The sequence below is a fragment of the Musca domestica genome, unplaced genomic scaffold, assembly GCF_030504385.1.
Source record: "Musca domestica strain aabys unplaced genomic scaffold, Musca_domestica.polishedcontigs.V.1.1 15, whole genome shotgun sequence".
Lineage (NCBI taxonomy): Eukaryota > Metazoa > Arthropoda > Insecta > Diptera > Muscidae > Musca > Musca domestica.
Genome location: NW_026712207.1, coordinates 13,377,633 through 13,399,294, shown reverse-complemented (window position 1 = coordinate 13,399,294; position 21,662 = coordinate 13,377,633). Strand labels below are relative to the sequence as shown.

General features: G+C 36.2%; 2 protein-coding genes and 1 long non-coding RNA gene across 4 annotated transcripts in view; 1 reads left to right on the top strand and 2 right to left on the bottom strand.

Moving 5' to 3' along the window:
• Nucleotides 1-262: 262 nt before the first annotated feature.
• Nucleotides 263-21,662, top strand: part of LOC101898098 (uncharacterized) — a 46,195-nt gene continuing 24,795 nt past the window's right edge. Inside the window, exon 1 of the mRNA XM_005188404.3 lies at nt 263-910. Coding sequence (XP_005188461.1) covers nt 350-910 — 561 coding nt within the window. The 5' untranslated portion in view covers nt 263-349. The remainder of the gene's footprint in view (nt 911-21,662) is intronic.
• On the bottom strand, nt 2,136-17,167 carry LOC101897068 (uncharacterized). Of its 2 annotated transcripts, XM_059119684.1 has the most exons (3): nt 16,517-17,167; nt 15,882-16,444; nt 2,136-3,650 (listed from the first exon to the last, which is right to left on the bottom strand). In XM_059119684.1, exons 2-3 carry the CDS (start codon nt 15,987-15,989, stop codon nt 2,478-2,480), a joined length of 1,281 nt encoding a protein of 426 aa, XP_058975667.1. In that variant the 5' UTR covers nt 15,990-16,444; nt 16,517-17,167; the 3' UTR covers nt 2,136-2,477. The 2 variants fall into 2 exon arrangements, with proteins under 2 accessions (XP_058975667.1, XP_005188455.1); XM_005188398.4 differs by having other exon boundaries at nt 15,882-17,167.
• LOC131801246 (uncharacterized) lies at nt 17,500-17,954 on the bottom strand. Its single transcript, XR_009341750.1, has 2 exons — nt 17,763-17,954; nt 17,500-17,703 (listed from the first exon to the last, which is right to left on the bottom strand). It is a non-coding gene; the product is annotated as an uncharacterized LOC131801246 (long non-coding RNA).

The window sequence follows — 21,662 nt, the reverse complement described above, 5'->3', positions numbered from 1 at the left end:
GTAGGTTAAGTTCGTAGATGGGCGATGTCGGTCCACGTTTTCGTAGAGCTCCCATATAACGGTACCTTCGGTATTTTTATGATTCTAGCGACCGTATTTACCGGAATTATTAAAAATTTCGTATTTGAAGCTCGTAATGGGTAAATTCTTACAGGTTCTGGAACGGAGCAATAAGTTTAAAATTTGTAACTCCTAAATATAACAGTCTTTATCACTCATTATTATTATTATTTTTTAATCATAACACATTTGAAATTCCCATCATCATCAAAGAATTATTGAAAATATTTTTTCTAAAAATTTTATTTAAATTTTATTTTACAAGTGATTTCGAAATTCCCAAATTACAATGTACAAAAAATTCGTTCCGCTCAATGCCAGCCAGAGTCCCACTAAAAATCCTCATGAAGTGAGGACATTTTTGGGAGAACCTCTAAAGCCGCAACATCCTGAATGGCGTACCGAAAATTGTGGTTACGATCGATATTGTGATAGTCCACAAATGTCCGACAATCGAAAACCCCTAACACTGGAAGATGAAATACGTAAAATACATCGGCGAACCCAGACAAATATCTATACCAAACGTTGTCGCAATGCCAAATGTAAAGAAACAGATCCATACCTAACCTGTGTAGTGCCACAGCGTTCGCCAAAAGATTTAAAACGTCATGCTGTGTTGCGCGAGAAATATTTGAATCTTCAACGGAATATGGGAGAATATGTTCATGATATGAAAAATGTATATGCGGTTCATGCAAATGCCGTCGAATTAGAAAGTCCACCTGGGGAATCGGAAGAAGAAGATGCCGAAGAACAGGAACAGGAAGCTGTCAGGAATAATGTTAGACCTCAATTGGCCAGCCCAGAATGTAGCATGGAAATGCTATATGTTCCAACGCCCAGAATTGTAAGTAAACAAGTTGTTTTTTTATGAGAGAGTTGAATGATTTAAAATGAGATTATAACTTGGGACTAGGGATAAGAGACCTCTACATGTGGATCGAACATGATGTGTAAAACATGTCTATAAATCGATTGTATATTAACAGAAAAGAAAAACGAGATTATACATAAACCCAATACGTCAAAATTATAATACTAACAAGTAAAAAAACAGTAAGTTTAGTCGGCCGAACTAAAGTACATACATTCCACCATTTGGAACAAATTGGAAAATTTTCAAAAAAATAAAAACCGTTAAAAATTCTGTAAAAATCTCAAAAATACCAAATATAGCCGTCAAATTAGGGTCTATACGACGTGGACCTGCATAGACAGCTTTTGCATAAGCCATTTCAATATTCAAATACGGAACTTAAAAAACCAGTGAATAATGTTGCTAATATCATCAAAATACCGAATATAGGAAAGTACCGTTATATCGGGGCTATTCGAAGAGCTGGACCTGCATAGAAAATTTTCTGTCACAGGTTGTAATACCTATTAGGAACTTCAAATACGAAATTTCAAACAATTTCGGTGAATATAGTACCAAATTTGAAACAATTCTGGTGAATAATGTCCCTAAAAACATCAAAATACCGAATATCGGGGTTACCGTTGTGTGGGGGCTATACGATATCGTGGACCTACATACAAAATTTTCTTTTAGGGGCTAAAGTAGTCACGAAGAACTCCTTGTGGGGGTTTTCACACAATCTCATTGAAAAATTTGGCAAAATTCACCGAATATCGGGGGGAACCGTTGCATGGGGGCCATACGATATCGTGGATCTATAAAAACAATTCTCTTCCGGGGGTTAAAGTACTCAGAAAGAACTCCTTGTGTGGATTTTCAGACAATTCCATTGGAAAAATACCGAATGGATTTACTCTTTGGGGTCTATTTAAACGTGGGTAGGCATAGCTCAAAACACCTTGACATAATGCAAACTTATTTGACAAATACTTTATAGACTGACGTGGCCTCTATCTTAATTTCTATAGAAACGCGGTCGCAACTGAAACGAAATTGAATTAAGGAATATTTCCTTTATGGGGTCCGACAAATGGGAATAACAAATGTAATAGGCCCACCAAATTTTGTTCCACAAATATATCCTTTCTTAAATAATTTTTAACAAATCTTAAATAGGACCACAGTTTTTTTCCCAAATAATTACTAAAAATAATTAAATTGTTAAACAAAATACATTTTTATTTCACATAACTTACATTTATTCATCTTAACTATAGATGTCTTTAAAAATGGTGACAGGTTTGTGATCTTGAATTCAATTCACTTCAATAATATATTGAAAAAAAAAATCAAAAATTGTATTTCTTACAGTAAAACTGTCCATTTAAGGCTAACTTAGCTCTAAGACTATTCATTATTATTTTTAATAAATACATCACGATTTTAGGTATAAAAAACGGCAGCGGTGGCATATTAAAACGATTTGGTAGATTTCATGTGGTTCCTTAAACTAATTTGAAAATTAACAAAAAACGGAATCATAGATTTGTACATTCTATTCAATTAGAACAATATCATCAATATCGGGATATATCATATCACCGTTGAGATCTACATCGGCCACGGCGGCATCATCATCGTCAGCACCATCACCACCACTAGTTGAGGTTGTCGCCAGCGACAGTTGCTTGTAGGCACCTTCCTCGGCCCGTGTTTGCATATGCACGCCCAGCTGGGAGATGAGTTCCAATGCTTTGACATCAGAGTTGAGTAAGGCAAACTGGTGTATGACAGCCAGATGGGGGAAAATACTATGCAAAAGGGCAGCAGAGCCAGCTGTCATCATGGGAAATTCATGGGTGGCAGCTTCGGGGATTTTATTCTCCTCTTCAGTTTCAGGCGGAATTGTGTTATTATTCGTTTCATCCATAACTGGTTTTGTTGTAGCATTTTCACTGGCATTTGGAGCTGTGTTAATTTCAATTACTTCCTCATCACTTTGCTTTTCCGTACTGTCATTCATATCATCATCCTCATCATCTTCGGATATTTCAAATTCATCCATACTCTCCCGGAGATTTGTTTCTTTGGTTTTGGGTGAAGTACTCAGGGACTTTTGTATTTCACTTACCGTCGCCGACGGGGATGTGTTGAGTAGCGACTCGTTGGCTGTCGATGTTATTGCCGAGATTTCCTTTTGCATAAAACTAGGCAAAGAATCCTTAAATTCAATAATAATATCCTCAACGGCCAATTCACCCGGCACCGTATCAGCACCTTTTCCAGCACCCAAATCTTCATCGTTGTATTTGTATTTGCCACGGAAACGATTCAACCATCTGTACGAAGGTCTGAATGCGGGTAAATTGAGAATGGCTGCCATTTTGACAGCCGTGTCCTTTAGCGTTTCATTGGTAATGCTTTTGCGCAAACGCATTTGCCTACAGCGTTCCACCCATTGATGTAGAATAAAACTAATGGCACTCATTTCGAATTTTCGCCGTTTTCGTGTCATTTCTTCGATAATTATCGAAGCATCCGCCTCACTCAGTGTGGCCAGTTGTTGTAGCAATTCCTGTTTGCGTTCCAGTATCCTTCGTATTTGTGTCGCACAACAATGGAACATTTTGGCCAAACTGTTGCGTGATATGTTCGTCTCGTCATAGTAGCGTATGACGGCAATTTTTTCATAGAACGTTAGTATGTTGCGTTCATTGCGTCGTTTCGGCTGAAAGTGGAAATCGAAATTGGAATTAATAGATGTGAATTTAGGAAGATTTTTAAGATATAAAAATAAATATATGAAATGATGGTATATTAAACATAATTGAGCATTGAATAAGGAATTGGGCAGATATATCCCATCTTTACAATGGACATATGAAATGAGCAGAAATATGCAACGTTTTCGGTAAATAGGAAATTGTTAATGTTTTGAAAGCTATTTATTATACGACATTTTGGGCCAATGAACCATCACACGCTGCCCGAATGTTGTTCTGTGGTATTTTGGCCCATTCCCAGCGAAGCGCTTGCTTGAGGTGATCGACACTTTGCCAACCTTGCTTTCCAAAATACTCCAGACACAATAGTACAACGGATTGGTATCCGGAGATTTTGGTGGCCATTGTGTGCTGGAAATGAATTCTAGGGTGACGTGTGCTGAGTGCGATGGTGCTGCGTTCTGTTGGATTGTCCAAGGTCTGCGGCCAAAATGTTTGCGTGCCCAAGGCTTTAATACAACCTCCATAATATTTTCGTTATAATATTCCGCATTTATTCTGATGCAACGGTCGAGTAATACGAGCGGAGAGCGACCATCGGCTGTTATGGCCCCACACCCTCACCATGTTTGTTTTTTGTGTGTTTACAAACTCCTGGACAACGAATGCTTTCTCATCGGAGAAAACCAAATTCGGCAGTTCACCACTTTCGGCCAAGCGAAGCAACTCTTTAGCTCTTTTGAGTCTATTTTCTTTCTGTTGGAATTTCAAAGGCTTTACCCCGAGCTTATTTTTCAATATTTGCCGAATGGAATATTGTGATATGTTCAGCTCACGAACCATTTTTTGGTAACTGTGACGCGGGTTTCGATCAAGTCGCTTCTTTACTTTTCGAACCATTTATGCTGATGTTGCTGTTTTCTTCCGTCAACTTCCTTGACGTTGGGCTACGCTACCAGTATCACGGCTGTAAACAATATAATGAGCTGTCACTGGAATAATTTTAACAGCTGTCGGACGAGCGGCTTAGAGATGACAGCAGTCTGAATTTGGTTGCAGTTTTTTCATATCACCCTGCAATATGAGGATGTGCAACATTTGATGCAAATCAGACATATATAACCATTTTTTGGGAATAATCTGGTGTTATGCACATTGGAGGGGTACCAGAAGAGGTAGGCCGATGACTATCATTTTTACACCGGAACTTGTATTAGTAAAAATATTTTCATACATGAAATTTAAAGAGAATTTGATGCTTATTTCGCTTTTAATGTGAGATATAACTATTCGAAATTTTGACTCTTTGTAGGGAATGTACCGAGAGGAGTAGTCCGTCATATTTCATAGTATATGTGACATGTAAAGAGAATCTGATACTTATTTCGCGTTTTATGAAAGATATATTTATTCAAAATTTTGATCCATTGTGGTGGAGTTATCAGAAGGAGTGGATATATATATTCTACCTTCAGATCAGACTTAGTGTTAATACAAAAATTGAAGTGTGTGAAGTTTGAAGACAATCGGACTCTTATTTCACATTTTAAAAGAGTCATTATTCCAAATTTTGACCTTCTGTGGAGGAGGTACTTGATGGAGTGGGCCGATATTGGCCATTTTCGCACCTGGCCTAGCACTGATGCAAATATTAGGATTTCCAAAGTTGAAATAAAAATGGATGATTCCTTTTCTTTCTGGACAGAAAATATTTTCTTCGGAAATTTCGACCTTTTGTGGGGGAGGTACCAGAAGGAGTGGTCCGATGTATTTTATCCTCACACCAGGTCTTGTATTATTACAAATATTGTGATGTGCAAAAGTTTGAAGATAATCGGACACTTACATCACATTTTATAAGAGTTATAATTATTAAAAAATTTTGACCCTTTGTGGGTGAAGTACTGGATGGAGTGGACCGATATTGTGCATTTTCGCACCTAGCCTAGCACTGATGCAAATATTAGGAGGAGGTACCAGAAGGAGTGGTTCGATTTTGCCCATCTCCGAACTCGATCTAAATTTGACAATAATATTACGATGTACCAAGTTTGAATTAAATTGGATACTCCCTTCAGAATTTATCGTGAGCACTAGCCAGCCAGACGGACGGACATCGCTAGATCGACTCCAAATGTCCTAAAACGGATTTCGACCTAAGGTCTAAAACCTTTATTTCGATGAGGCACGATCAAATGATATCTACCCTTTGTAGCCATATGGCTGAGGGTATAGTGTTTGTTGCATCCAGAAATGAAATCGGCCTAGGAAAATCTGATAATTAAAGAAACATGGTGGAAAAACATAGCAAACTGAAAATACCAATACAAATGCATATATACATGTATTACATGTCATTTATAATTATCTTGTAACTTATGCGTGTACTGAACGAGATCTATGACTAAATAAAGTCTCCTAAACAAATATTATTCTGTCTCGTTGTGTATTTGTTTAGCTGTGTGTACGCGCACAGGGATTTATTTGTGGCTTTGTTTCACTTTTTCAATGTTTGTCCATACCGGTGTATGGATGTGCTGCATATATGTGTGTGTGAAGAAATAATGGATGCCCATAATACACGATAGGTACACTTTGTGTTACAAATACCAACTACAACAATTACAAATAGTGCTTAAAAAACGAAATACCAACAAATATGTTTCACCCCAGCTATTGTATTGCTGCGCGCATAGCAGTGGCTACAACACAAATGAACAGCGAATACGGCAGCCATACAGTTGTGGAATAATATTTTGTGTGGAAGACCCGGTTGGAAAATGTTGCGAATTGTACAGTAAAGTTGTATGAGCCAAATACCCCATTAAACAAATTATTCTCTGCATTACTTAACTACTAAACTTTAGAAAAATCTACCTTTGTTAGAGAAATCTAAATCAAAATATGACAAAATCGAAAGATCGACTTTTTTGTTAAAAGCCAAAACTGAAAAGTTTAAAGTTCGTTTTTTTGAGACTACGTGCAATATGGAATTGAAGTCTGTTAGGTTGAAATATGTGACTAGAAATTTCTAAATATCAGTAGTTTGGGAATACCGTTCAAATACATAATAACCTTAAAATCTTGATTGGAACATATGACCAGGACTTTCAAAACACCTGAAATTGGTCGTTGCGCTATGTGGGCCTTATGTCGAAATGTGAAGCAGTACTTACAATTTTGAAAAGTTTTTAGTAATGAGGGGCATAATTGCTAAATTACACCTAATTCTGTTGATAATTGGGAGCAGAAACTTTTCAAATTTGAACATACATTATTGGAAATACACTGAGTATTTTTTTCGGAGGAAAGGGAAAAACAAAGAATTTGGTTGGAAAATGCGATTAAATCCTGAAAAATTCAAAATACTGAAAATTGAGAGCAACACTTAAATGAGGACTGTTGTTATACGTCTGTTCATATCACAAAACTACGTCTGTTCATATCACAACTAGCAAGTGACAGTTACTTCGTCAGCGAAAAGTCCAACTTAAAATTTTAGATTAATTCCAACAGTTCGTATTAGACTTTTTTATGTATGGAGGGTATATAAAGTTTGCCATTCCGTCTGTAACACCTCGAAACATACATTTTAGACCCCACAAAATATATATAATCTTCAACAGCATAAAATTGTATGTCGATTTAGCGATGTCCGTCCGCTTGTCCGACTGTATATTATGTCTGCAGGACTTTTGGTATTGAAAATGGGTCATGTAGGTCCACGTCTTGGTATAGCCCCCATATAATGGTACCTCCCTATTTTCGGTATTTTGGCGATTTAAGCGATATTATTCACCGGAATTGTTCCAAATTTGGTATTTTAAGTTCGTAATGGATACTGCAGCATATGACAGAAAATTGGAAGTCCACGCCTTCGTATAGCCCCCATATAAGGGTACCTTCCGATATTCGGTATTTTGATGATTTTCGCGAATTTATTCACCGGAATTGTTTCAAATATGGCATTTGAAGGTCGAAATGGATATTACAGCCTATGACGGTACCTTCCGATATTCGGTATTTTGATGATTTTAGCGAATTTATTCACCGGAATTGTTTCAAATTTGGTATTTGAAGTTCGCAATAAATACTACAGCCTAAGACAGAAAATTGTCTGTGCAAGTCCACGTTTTCGTATAGCCCCCAAAATTCAATATTTATATGATTTTAGCTACATTATTCACCGATTTTTTTCTTCAGGTTCCGCATTTCAATATTGCAATGGCTTATGACAAAAGTTGCCTTTGCACGCCGTCCACGCCGTCGTATAGACCCTAATATAACGGCTACATTTAAGATTTTAACAGATTTTTTTTTGAAAATTGCCAAATTCGTTGTAAATGAATACCCTCCACATTCAAAGTTCGACCTGGCCGAACTTACAGCCTTTTTACTTGTTAGTACTCAAAATTTACAATTTGCCAAAATTTTCTAATCAGAACTTCATAAATCTTACTAAATTTTCAGTCTTTCTAGGTTTTATATATTAATCAAGTTTTTCCTTTTTCGGAAAGAAAAATAGGAAAATGTTAACCTTATACACCAAAGAGTCTTAAAAATATTAGTAAAATCATTGCATAATAGACCCACATCCAATTATTGTGTCCAAAACTATTTCAACGTTTCCAAATGTAAACCCTAACGCCTAACAATGACCTCAATATTAAAATTCAGAATTTCAGCTCTGCAATTTCTCCCATTAGCAAATTTGGTACTATTTAGTACAAATTTAGAACCAGCTCCTTTTCTCAGCCACAGACACCAACAGTGACATCGATATTCCTGCTCTATTTCTTCACCCAACACCAAATTTTACTTTTCGTGCAGTTATGGACACATTTCCAAAACCACCACCTAACATCAATCCCAAATACAGAGACCTCAATATCAAATTTCAGCTCCATCCCCTCACCCAATACAAAATTTAGAACTTTTCCTACAATTATAGCACATATTTCCAAAACCGTCTCTTTGTCTCAATTCCAGATGCCAACAGAGATCTTAATATCAAATTTAAGGATTCCAACCCTAACCTTTCACCCAATACAAAATTTAGTACTATTTAGTACATTTCGTACAACTATAGTACAAATTTCCAAAACCACCCCCACATCTCAATTCCAGATGCTCAATATCAAATTTAAAGATTTCAGCCCTAACCGCTCACCCAATACAAAATTTAGTACTATTTAGTACTTTTCGTACAATTATAGTACATATTTCCAAAACCATTTCTATATATCAATCCCAAATACCAAATTTAGTACCATTTAGTACTTTTCGTACAAATATAGGACGCATTTCCAAAACCATCTTCATATATCAACCTTTCTTTCCAATTATGACTCTTATATCAAAATTTTAAGTTTTTAGCTCTATCCGTTCACACAATACCAAATGGTACCATTATAGACGTTTAGTACCATTTAAGAACTATTCGTGACCTTCAAGATAGAATTTCGAAAAACCATTTGGTACATGTATCCAGCACTCCATCAGTCACCGTCATTCCAAATTTTTCGAATTCCATCTCATTCCTTTTGTCAAATACAAATTATTACATTATTAATACAATTTAGTACTTTTCGTACCATTTAAGCACGAAATCTCAAAGAAACCAGTCTTATCACACAGTATAAGAATAAGTACTTGAAAATATTTTTAATCCTCTTACAAACGAGGTTATTCAGCAATAGCTTGAGTTCCTATATCTACACACCCGTTCCAACTGGGTGGATTTAATTCGTTCGACATTTACCCATATAAATAAATACTCACACACACACACACATGTATGCATATGCTACCTTGTCCATAATTCCTTCCCGCAAAATGCATAAAACACGTCCTACATGCACATGTAGCTACAAATGTATCATTGCATTTGTCTACTGTCTGCTGAGGCTAAGCCATCCAACTGAAGTGCATGAACATTGCCGGGTTTCTCTGGCCGCTCATATCCAACATGTGGCGGTGGTACATGGTGTGCCTACATGAAAAAAAAGAACCGAATAAAGACAATAGCAACCATCGCTTATGGCATGCCTGCATTTGTAAGTATGCGTGCGTGTTATATTCTAGTGTGTCGTGACCGTAGCAACGATGAGGCGATACGTTTGTTTGTAACATACATACGTACATACGTGTGTGTGTGTACATACATATTTCACTATTAACTATGAAATGCTTGTTGGCTGAGTTAACCAACTAAATCAACATACACCCACCACAAGTTGGATAACGAGGGGGGTATTTTATGTCGGGGGAAAAAAGAGTGTGTGTAGATATCTGAACAGAAAAACTGACACATGCTTTTTATTGTTAGAATATAATTGATAGGCCTTCTATAGGTCTCCACAGATGAATTTATGTATAGAAGACTTCAGAGTGGACCTGATCAAACCTTTTATAAATAACAAGTAAAAAAGCCATAGTATGAAGGGTATATTAAGTTTGTCATTCCGTTTGTAACACCTCGAAACATACATTTTAGACCCCATAAAGTATATATAATCTTCAACACCATACAATTTTATGTCGATTTAGCAGTGTCCGTCCGTCCGTCTGTGGAAATCACTCCAGCTTCCGAACGAAATAAAATGAATAAAGTAGATTGATAAAATGTTACTCAAATGTATATTATGTCTGCAGAACCATGGGCCATGTAGATCCTCGTTTTGGTATAGCCCCCATATACCTACCAATATTTGTTATTTTGATGATTTTAGCGACATTTTTTACCGGAAAAGCTTCAAATTTGGTATTTGAAGTTCGAAATCGATAGCCTAAGACAGAAAATTGTCAGTGCAGGTCCACATCTTTGTATAGCCCCCATATAACGGTACCTCCCTATATTCGGTATTTTGATAATTTTAGCGACATTATTCACCGGAATTGTTTCAAATTTGGTATTTGAAGTTCGAAATGGATACTATAGCCTAAGACAGACAATTGTCTGTGCAGGTCCGTGTCTTTGTATAGCCCACATATAACGCTACCTCCCGATATTCGGTATTTTTATGATTTTATCTACATTATTCACCGATTTTTTTTATCTTGCGCATTTAAATATTGTAATGGCTTATGACAAAAGTTACCTATGCAGGTCCATGTCGTATAGACCCTAATATTACAGCTACATTCGGTATTTTTAAGATTTCAACGGATTTTATTGTTTTTGAGAATTGCCAAATTCGTTTTAAATGGTGGAGGGTATTCAAAGTTCGGCCCGGTCGAACTTACAGCTTTCATACTTGTTTATAATAAACTTCTACTGTTTAGAAATTCGTGGTTTAAGCGTACAAAAAGTACTAAAATGTACGAAATGCTACTGGAACGATTTTGACTGACCACAAAAGGTTAGAATTTGAAAATTTTGTATTAGCATCGATCTTTCTGTAGAGACAGGGGGTAATGTAGCATGTTTGGAAATTCGTTTCAAAGAATACAGAAAGCACTAAAAAGTAGAAAATTTAGACCGAGAAGGGTACGAAAAGGCACAAAATGGTACAAATAAATGTGTGCCATCGAAATTTTGCGTGACGGTCATCTTTGAGTGAAATAAGGGTGGTGATCCATGAGATCAGGAAAGTCTAGAACTTTTGGTAAGATATGTACAAAAAAGTAAAAAATTGTTATTTGATCTGATCAAGCTAAAATTACATTTAAAATTGGGTATATACCCGATTTTTGTAAATTCGCACTTATAAGGACGGTATTTTTTAAAAATTGTACCTTAAGCGTACGAAAAGTACCAAAAGATACAACATTGTTGAATGTTCCTATTAAGAGATCAATTGGAGCTGGAACTTTAACATTTAGTTGAGGATCTCTAAGTGTTCGTATTAAGTTTGTTGTATAAGTCTCTATTAGTACTTGTACGAGTACGAAAAGTTCTAAAAGGGCTAACATCGGTGATGAACAATATTTTGGGATAAAAAGTTACAAAAACGTCCGTTATTGCGTATAAACGATAAAATAATTCGAATTTTTGGAAATTCATACTTTAAAGGTACGAATATACCAACGGGTCAAAATAATGTGGGACTTTGGAAATTCGTACTTCGTAGATGTGAAAAGTATTCAACGGAACCTAAAAATTTTACAAAAATTCTCAATGCGAATTCTCTTGTATAGAGTTCGAAATCATCAAAGTTTGTAGAAATTGGTATCAAAATGATTCTAAAAAGCACTAAGTCCGTAACAGGTACATAATTGTATATTTAAGCTTAAATTCATACTCTTCGACCTAGGACCACACCGCTATTGACCGTTTTTCCCACTAACCTGACAAAAATATTGCGATATTTTAAATTTTGAACGAAATTGAACATACAACAGAGAGCGAAGGGAATATCGCCCTCTGTGAAGTATTCCTTCCCCAGAAGGGGAAGGGGTAGACCAATATTATTCATCTTCAAACTTAATCTAAGTTTGCCAAAAATATTAAGATGTGTCAAGTTTGGACTTTCGAGAGTTATCGTGACCAACGACCACCCAGCCAGGCATACACCATTTTTTTACACCTATTTTTTCCTACCACCTGTCTTTGTTATTCCTTACTTCACATTCTGGCCAAGTTGAGTTCGTTTCTTTACATCGTTTTTAGCTGGCATTTAATTTTAATTCTTCTTTTGACGAAAGTCAAAAGGTGTTGCTGTATGGGTTGGTCGTTGTTTGAATGTTTATTTCATTGCTCCATCGGTTGGAACAAGTCTGAGGGGTTTTGTAAGGGGGGAAACAACTTAAGTAAAATCAGCAAAACTAGAGAGCATAAGATTATTCACAATGCCATAAAGCACCCAGAGAGTCATGCAAGCATGTATCGATGTGTCTATGTGTGTGTAAACTTTGTATAAGTGCGCATTTAAGCCATCGATGCCAATTGCATGATGATGATGTTGATTATGACGACTACGACGACGACATTTCATTTCACCCCTTTCATTTCCTCGCTCATTGTAGAGCTAGCTGGCTCGCAGATGTTATAGCAGTATCAGCAGCAGGGGCTTTTCGCTCAAGTCTGGCTGCGTCTTGGTAGTAGTGGTGACGGTGCTTGTTTTGGCATTCATTTACTTGACAACGCCACAACACAACAAAAACAGCGTATTTTCTGTTTATTTTCGTTCGTTCGTACCATCCATATTGCTTGCGTACAATGTACTACGCGTACACTAATATTATATACTACTACCACTTGCACGCACATCTGTGTGGGTTGATACACGTGTGTACTAAAAACCATTTTTATGCCAGTGTAGTTTGCAGCAATGAACAGTGAGTATGCCATAATGACAGTTCTTAATGGCACAGTCTTGTTGACTGTCCACTTGGATGTTCCTCTTCCAAGGCTTCTTTATGTTGGTGCGAATGTAAGAGTACGTACGTTCGATTATAAGGGTTAATACCTCCTACAACTATTCAATGTTGTTCAATGACACCATTGTGTTATTTATGTTTAGTTGTATGTGCATGTGTTTGATGATGGTAGTGTTGGTAGTTCGTAAGATATTCTTTGTTTGCCTAAAGTAATTAATACATTTCCACAAATAGGTTATGAAATTGTAAAGGAGAGGAACATATTATGGCGATCCTTCGAAATTTGTATTTCGGAAAATGATTTTAAAAATGATGGCGAGATGGATATAACATCCGCTGTATGCGATGTCCTCTTGATGTCCACATATCCCAATTGAAAACTAGTAAAACATTAAAACCTGCATGGCAACATTTAAGAAACTTAGAAGCAAAAATTGATGATCATAGGAATGGGCCAAAATTGGCCATTTCGTATCGGACCTAAATAAATAGGATATAAATATTGCAACGTGCCAGGTTTGGAATATATTGGTTATTCCCTTCAATTTATATGATATATGAAATCATTTTTAGAAAATGTTAAAAAATTTTGAGAATGTGACTGACGTACCAGGTCGTTCATACTTCTACTATGGCCAAAATTAAATCCATCAATTATATCCAATTTTATGCGAAATCATTGATGATCATTGATGAAAAAAAAAACTACCACATTAAGAACAGATCTTGAGTTGATAGAAATATTGATATTTACCAAGTCTAAATGGAATCGGATGATAATTTGGCGTTTTATGAGCTTCATGGATATTCAAAATTTTGACCCTTTGTGGGGGAGGGAATTGATGAAGTGGTCCGATATTTTCCATTTGCGCACCTAATCTAGCACTGATGCTGGAGTGGACCTGTATATTTCATCTTCACACCAGACCTGGGTTAATAAAAATATTTGGATGTGTGAAATTTGAGGGCAATCAAAAATTTAAAATTTTTAAAATTTTTCAAAATTTTGACCCTTTGTGGGGGAGGTACTTGATGAAGTGGACCGATATTTTCCATTTGCGCAACCAATCTAGCACCTAATCTAGCACTATTAGGATTTGCAAAGTTGGAGCAAAATTGGGTTATCCTTTCTCTTTCTGTGCAGAAAATATATATTTTTTTTGAAAAATTCGACGATTCCAGAAGGAGTGGACCGATATATTCCATATTCACACCAGACCTTGGGTAAATAAAATATTGTTATGTGTGTAATTTGAAGGCAATCGAACTCTTACATTTTATAAGCGTTATAATTTTTCTACATTTTGACCCTTTGTGGGGGAGGTACTTGATGGAGTGGACCGATGCTGTCCATTTTCACACCTAACCTAGCACTGATGCAAATATTAGGTTTCGCAAGGTTGGAGCAAAATCGGATTACCCTTTTTCACTCTGTACAGTAAAATATTTGGTTTTTGTTTGAAAATTTCGACCTTTTGTGGGGGAGGTATCAGAAGGAGTGGACCGATGTATCCCAACTCCACACCAGACCTTGGGTTAATAAAAATATTGCGATGAGTGAAATTTGAGGGCAATCAGACTTTTGCATCACATTATATAAGCGTTATAACTTTTCTAAATTTTGACCCTTTGTGGGGTACTTGATATAGTGGACCGATGCTGTCCATTTTCACACCTAACGTAGCACTGATGCAAATATTAGGATTTGCTAAGTTGGAGCAAAATCGGATTATTGTTCTCTTTCTGTGCAGAATATATATATATATATATTTTTTTTTTTTTTTTTTTGTCAAATAAGTTTGACAACAATATTTGGACAGACAGACAGACGGACGGACGCACGGATATCGCTAGATCGACTCCAAATGTCCTGAACGGATTTGGTCTAAAGAGACCTAGTGTCTAAAACCATTATTTCGATGAGGCATGTTTTGGCCTATCAAATGATATACACCCTCTTTAGTCATATGGCTGAGGGTATAATAATAAACAAGCACCTAAGTTCGGCGGGGGCGCCAAAAAATTCGCAGAAAAATATCTCTCAAATGAAACCCCTTTACATAGGCTTTAGTACCGATTGAAATACGATATTTGAAACCATTCCGGTAAAAAATGTCGCTAAAATCATCAAAATACAGAATATTGGGAGGTATCGTTATATGGGAACTATACGAAGACCAAACCCAACCAATTTTGCAATGGAAATTTTTGGATAAAAAATTATTTAAATTTGTAAAAATTGTTAAAAATTGCATATCAATACCACATCCGATTGGCGTCGTATAGGAAAATATATACATAGCAACTTATTTCTAAAGAAAAATTTAAAAATTCTTGATATATCAATGTTCTCAACCGTTGATGCATTTACCTGCATTCCTCTACCAAAATAAAAAAAAAACATTATAACGTTGAGCAATTGACTGGTAACGGACTCTTGATCTTGACCATCACCGATCTGAACATACAAGTTTAATTCTGCAGATTTATTAAACTCAGTGGGTTAATCCTCAAAACTCGTTAGAATAGTGTGTTTTTATTCCGATAATGCTCGTCACAAACAATAAGTTATCGATAATCGTGGTTCAAAATTCTAAACAGTAATAGGTAGGTTCGTTAACTTTTTAAGTAATATTAATTAGTAAATCGTACTGAGAGAATATTCTCTTCCACGTTCCAAAATCCTTACCGAGAAATTTCCTCCCCAAGAATTTGCTAACACCCAGTAACTAAACTGACAAAATTGTTATTATACAAACCTATGCAATTGGTTTGAAACTTTTCACTTTAAGGAAAACGATGTTCAAAAGAACAAACCAAATATTAAGAATTACCATTGCTATAAAAACCTATTATTTTTTAGTCGTAGGTATTTCATACCTATACACATACAAAGCTACATTTTAAAAACTTACCTTCTTTGTGGGAACTGCCGTGTCAGCAGCATCTGTTTCTGTTGCCTTTGGAGCCATCAATTTTGAAATTCCACCTGATGATCGTCTAGGCATTGTTGCTAATTTCATTCTCTCTCTCTCTGCTAAATCACACTCTTTGTTGGTCCCTTGATATGTTTTGGAAATGTTTCAATTAATGTTAATTCCCAAGAAAATACAACTCTGCTTTGAAAAGAGAGCGTGAGTGATGTGTCACATGGATACCAAATGTCACAATAGTTTTCAAGCGCTAAAGCACAACTACGGCTGCTTATGTCTTATTCCATTCAATCGATTACACACACCGATGCATTTACTTATGTGTGAATGTGTGTCTGAGTTCCCATATAAAATAAAGTCTGAAAACTTTTGTTGTTTATCCGCACACTCTGGGCTAGAATAAATGCCACAATAACGTGTTAATGTGTTGGTAAAAACATCAGCCAAATAGCTTTTTGTTATATTTCTCCCTCTGCTTGAGTATGTGTGTGGGTTTACGTGTGTTGAGGTTATGTTAATGCCACAAGGAGTTGATGCCAAACTCACTATAATAACAACAACAACATCAGTAGCAGCAGCAGCAGCAATTGAACACTAAAAGTTTTGACATTTATTACGTTTTTGCTTTGTTTTTTATAGTTTGCTCTCTCTCTTGTTCACTTTGGCTTCTGTCAGATGATTATACAATTCGTTCGGTTAGTTGCTTGGTTTGTTTGGTTTGTTGTTCTCTGCCAAATGATTGTGATCCAAAACAAAATGTGTTTTTGTCTTATCTGCCAGCTTGTTGTTGTTTTTTTTTTGGCAAATATTCTTTAGTTTTTGGGTAGTAGTTTTGACTGCTCAATTTTTATTATAACATCGAATCAAGCGACCACACTACTGTTTTATCACAATAGCACTTCGTTGTTTTGTTTTTCAACATTTATTCCATAGACTTTTCGGTTAGAATTCTCGCTTGTTCGGTCCTCCTGCTCCGTGTTCTGTGTGTGCTTGTTTATATGCTGAGTAACACTTTAATACTGAACAACAGCGGCAGCAGCAGAAACAGCACCACACACCAAAAACGAAATAAAAATACTCGTCGCGTCGTTACGTTTACCGCCCCGTATGAAATAAAAACGGTATTAAATGCACTGGTAGTGGTGTTCTGTGTTGTGTTCGCGCGCTCGAGTCGCACAACGAAAGTATGTATGAGCGTATGTTGTTTGTTTTGCTTCTCCAGTAGTGCGCTCGCTTGCTTTGTTGTGTGCTGCCTGGTATATGTCACTGTGGTGTGTTGTTGCTATTTGTATGAAATTCTGTTGTTTTCAACTGCCGCCTGTTTTGCGTTCGTTGGCTATAGTAAAGAAGAAAGAGTGTGTGTTTTGTGGACTGGTTGTGTGCATGTGTGAGTGTGTGCGTATTAACCCAACATACCAAATTGACTTGAGAATAATATTTTAATAAGCTTTCAAACATAAGCCTTAAGCTTGAGAAAATCTTGAGAATGTATTGAGAAATGCTTGTTTAACAATTGTAGAATAATCGAAAGGGAACCCTTATTCATAAGCTTATTCTTGTAATTGCAGAATAAGCTTACGAAAGTAATATTATATCAAGCTTATTTTTTCAATGGTATAAAATATTTATTTTTTAATTTTTTTAATTATTTTACACATTTCATTCATTGATCGCCATCCCAGCTGTCGCTGCCTCCTGTTGCATTGATACCTAGATGCTTTCTTTCCCCTTATTTGAGCTTCCGCATCTCCTCCACTAATTCTTCACATCTCTTGAATTCTTGCAACTTTTTGACGCCTCTATTCTGAAATGAGATTGAAAAAATATACACTACAGATTCCCAGATTTATTATTCATCATTACCTTAGAGTTTCGTCCAGAAATGAGTCTTAAATTCGCGTGATTTTGATTTTAACCAAAGAAAATATTTGTTTTTGTCGACAATTTTCACAAAAAAAAAAAATCAAAACAAATTTGTCAACAAAGGACAGATTTGAGAAAAGTTTGTGCAAAAAAGTTTTTCTCTAGCAATGTTGAGGAATTCCTACGATAAACTATTTTCATAATATTACTCTCAAGCTGTATTGTATTTTTGGTATGTTGGGAAATATGTGCTGCAAAAACAATAACAACACGCACACACGTCTACGGCTGAGAAATAAGAACACGGAGAACAGAACATAACTCAATAAGAATAAGGTACTAATGTCGAATTCGTACTTCGTGTCGTAGAACAAGACATGAAAGTTAGCAACGACAACGACGATTCTATTTGCGCTTTTGCTTCGTGCTCAAGTAATGCTTATTTTGCTCACACTGTAGGGCTTGCAAATAATAAACAACACACACATACACAGACACACTCACCAAGCACATATGGCCTTGACGATGAAACCAATAACAATGTTTACTAGTATTCTAACAATATATTATTCTATTCTCTTGTTATTAACCAGAGAAAGATCTTTGCAATAAAATGGAAGTAATAATTCCTATTCTCAATGTCATGTCTCCACTTCTTTATCGAGTGGTACCTTAGTATTTCTTGTGAGCATCACTCTCATTATAATTGATATGTAAAAGCGAGAACATGACGTTTAAGGAATTACATTTGGAATAACGGTTACTGATGCGATAATTGCGTTTACACTATGCATTTGTAGAGTAATAGAGTTTACATTAATCACCAATGCCTTTTTTAATGATTTCGAATCAAGTAATAATAAGATTTTAATTAAAAAGAAGTACCTAACAAAGAAGTATGTCATGGCTTCACAGATTTATTACCTAGAAGTTTTATTACTTCTTAATGAGAACCATGGATTACGTATATTAATGCTGCAATTTCATTTTATATAATATTACTTCACATTTAATATTTTTACATTTAATATTAAAACTTGTGGTTTGGCTACCCAACAAGTAAAATAGTAGCAGTCGGTTTTGCCGACAGTTGTATACGCCCAGCCTTGAGTTATGATTATTCAAACTGTTGACCCTCCGAAGTAGTTGGTCAATATTGACCAAATCGTATCTGATCTAAGACTGGTATAAATATTACAACGTGCCAGATTTGGACTATATCGACTTCTTCCTTTAAAAAGGTTTCCTATTGAGCAAATTTCTGGAAAATGTGGAAACATGTGTGGGGTAACAGATATAGCGGACCGAATTATACCATTTTCATACTTCATCTAATACAGATAATAAAATATAGATCTAAGTTTGACAATAATATTACGAAGTACCGTGTTTGGATCATATCGGATACTCCCTTCGAGAGTTATCGTTCGCACCAGCCAGCCACATCGCTATATCGACTCCAAATGTCCTGATACATATTTGGTCCAAAGAGACCTTTGATGAGGCACGTTTTGACTATATCGAATAATATATACCTTTTGTGAGGGTATACAAATCTAGCAAATTGATGAATTTACCGTGATACTGGTAGCGTAGCCCGATGTCAAGGAAGTGGACGGAAGAAAACAGCAACATCAGCAGAAATGCTTCGAAAAGTAAAGAAGCGACTTGATCGAAAACCGCATCACAGTGGCCGAAAAATGGCTCGTGAGCTGAACATATCGCAATATTCCATTCGACAAATATTGAAAAATCAGCTCGGGGTAATGCCATTGAAATTCCAAAATGTGCAAGAACATACACCACAACGAAAAGAAAATAGACTCAAAAAAGCTAAAGAGTTGCTTAGCTTGGCCGAAAGTTGTGAAATGCCGAATTTGGTTTTCTCCGTCTCCGATGAGAAAACATTCGTTGTCCATCAGTTTGCAAACAAACAAAATTATCGTGTTTACTTGCCAAAGAGGTCAGCTGAAAATGTCCACCTTCGGTTGGTCACCAGAACTCAAGCGCAGGCCATGGTGATGGTGTGGATAGCGGCCATAACAGCCGATGGTCGTTTTTCGTTCGTATTAATCTGAATAAATGCCGAATATTATCTCGAAAATATTCTGGAGGGTGTATTAAAGCCTTGGGCACGCAAACATTTTGGCCGCAAACCTTGGACATTCCAACAGGACTCAGCATCATCGAACTCAGCTCGCGCCACTCAGGAATGGTTACCAAATGAGGTTCCTCGCTTCATTTACAGCGCACAATGGCCCTCAAAATCGCCGGATACCAATCTGGTAGACTATTGTGTCTGGAGTATTTTGGAAAGCAAGGTTGACACTAAAAATACCTAAGTGTCGATCGCCTCAAGTAAACACTTCGCCGGGAATGTGTTAAAATACCGCAGAACTCGTGTGAAAGTTTCATTGGCCGTTTGAAGGCCATAATTCGTGACAAAGGTGACCTATTCGAATAAATCTAAGCTTATTCTAAAATTTGATGCTATTTCCGACATTTTTTGTTTTCATTCAATAAAATTTAAAAAAACAATTGTAAAAATTATGGCGTTTGACTTTGTTGCAGTGTGTTTTTTATTTCCCCCTGTATATTTTCCCAAATGTGTAACATGTTTATCCTGGTGGCAACACTGGTTCCCTTACTTGCTTATTGGCAAAAATCATGATAAAAAGATACAGGTAGACGCATCAGCAGCTAAAATGAGCTGTCAAAACAATTTTAGAATTCAGAATGAGTGAATGAAAAATTATTTCAATTATTAAAATTTGTTCAAAATCACAAATCACACCAGCCTTTGAAAGGCATCCAAATTCATTTATTTTTGCATATATTTTTAAATACATCGACCTGTATTCTTCTGTCATGGCAAACCTAGTAAAAGAGAGAAATGCGATATTCGTTCCTAAAGACCTAGACCTAGAAAAATTTAAAATTAGATAGCATCCCTTCAATATCCACATTTCAGTTAATCAGATGCTGACAATAAATCTACCATTTTGACTCGCGCAAATGTAAAATTTTAAAGAGAATGCCAGTTCCACTATCATTTTCATAGCAGGGATGATTTTCTAGTAAAAGTTGCAAAAAAGATTCTGAAGTGAAACTTTAGTCTATGTTAACAAATAACACTAATCTTTATAGTCATTTGTTTAAACATTCATACCCACCTTAATAAATTGCATTTAATAAACACGCACATTTCAGTTACCCGTTCATGTCTTTCAAAGTTAAGCTTAATGTTAGTGCAGTGTATTTTTCTTTTCTCAGTTTATGCACCACCACTTACCGGCTAGTTGAAAAGCCAACCGTCTGGCTGGCTGTCACTGTGCATAACATTTCTACATAAAAAATAATGAGTATTATTCATAGTGGTATATTTGCAATTGTTGCTGTTGTTTTCGTTGGTGACGACGACGACAAAGGAGGCTGCTGGTGTTGTGCATAGCAAAACCTCCCTCCCCACCCAACCCACCTTTTAATCACCCCCATCAAAATTATACATTTTGAGAGAGACGGACGCTTTGTTACAAATGAAGAAACTGCAATGCTCTTTTTTTCAATTCCTACTGACTGTAGCAACGTAAATATGTATGAATGCATATAGCTGTTTAGCTGGCTGGATGGTTGGTTGCTTGGTTGGTGACTAGTCAGTTGTTGTTAGTCAACTGGCTATTCCTATTTATGATGACTACATTCGTTGTGCATATCATACAGAAGCGAAGCTAAACATACACACGAACCTATTCGTTTCCACTGCATATCACACATGACTGTATGTTTTATTTCTATATCTCTGCATATGTACATTCGTACAATTGTAGCTACTTACATTCGCACGAACTGCACTTGTTCATGCGAGTTGTGTCGAGAGTACCAGCAGTGGAGTATTGCTTA

Excerpts from the sequence above, each read along its gene's own strand:
- LOC101897068 (XM_005188398.4), bottom strand. The coding sequence starts at position 15,989 with ATGAAATTAGCAACAATGCCTAGACGATCATCAGGTGGAATTTCAAAA. Across the intron at positions 3,651-15,881 it reads CGGCAGTTCCCACAAAGAAG|CCGAAACGACGCAATGAACG; the intron begins GTAAGTTTTTAA and ends TTCCACTTTCAG.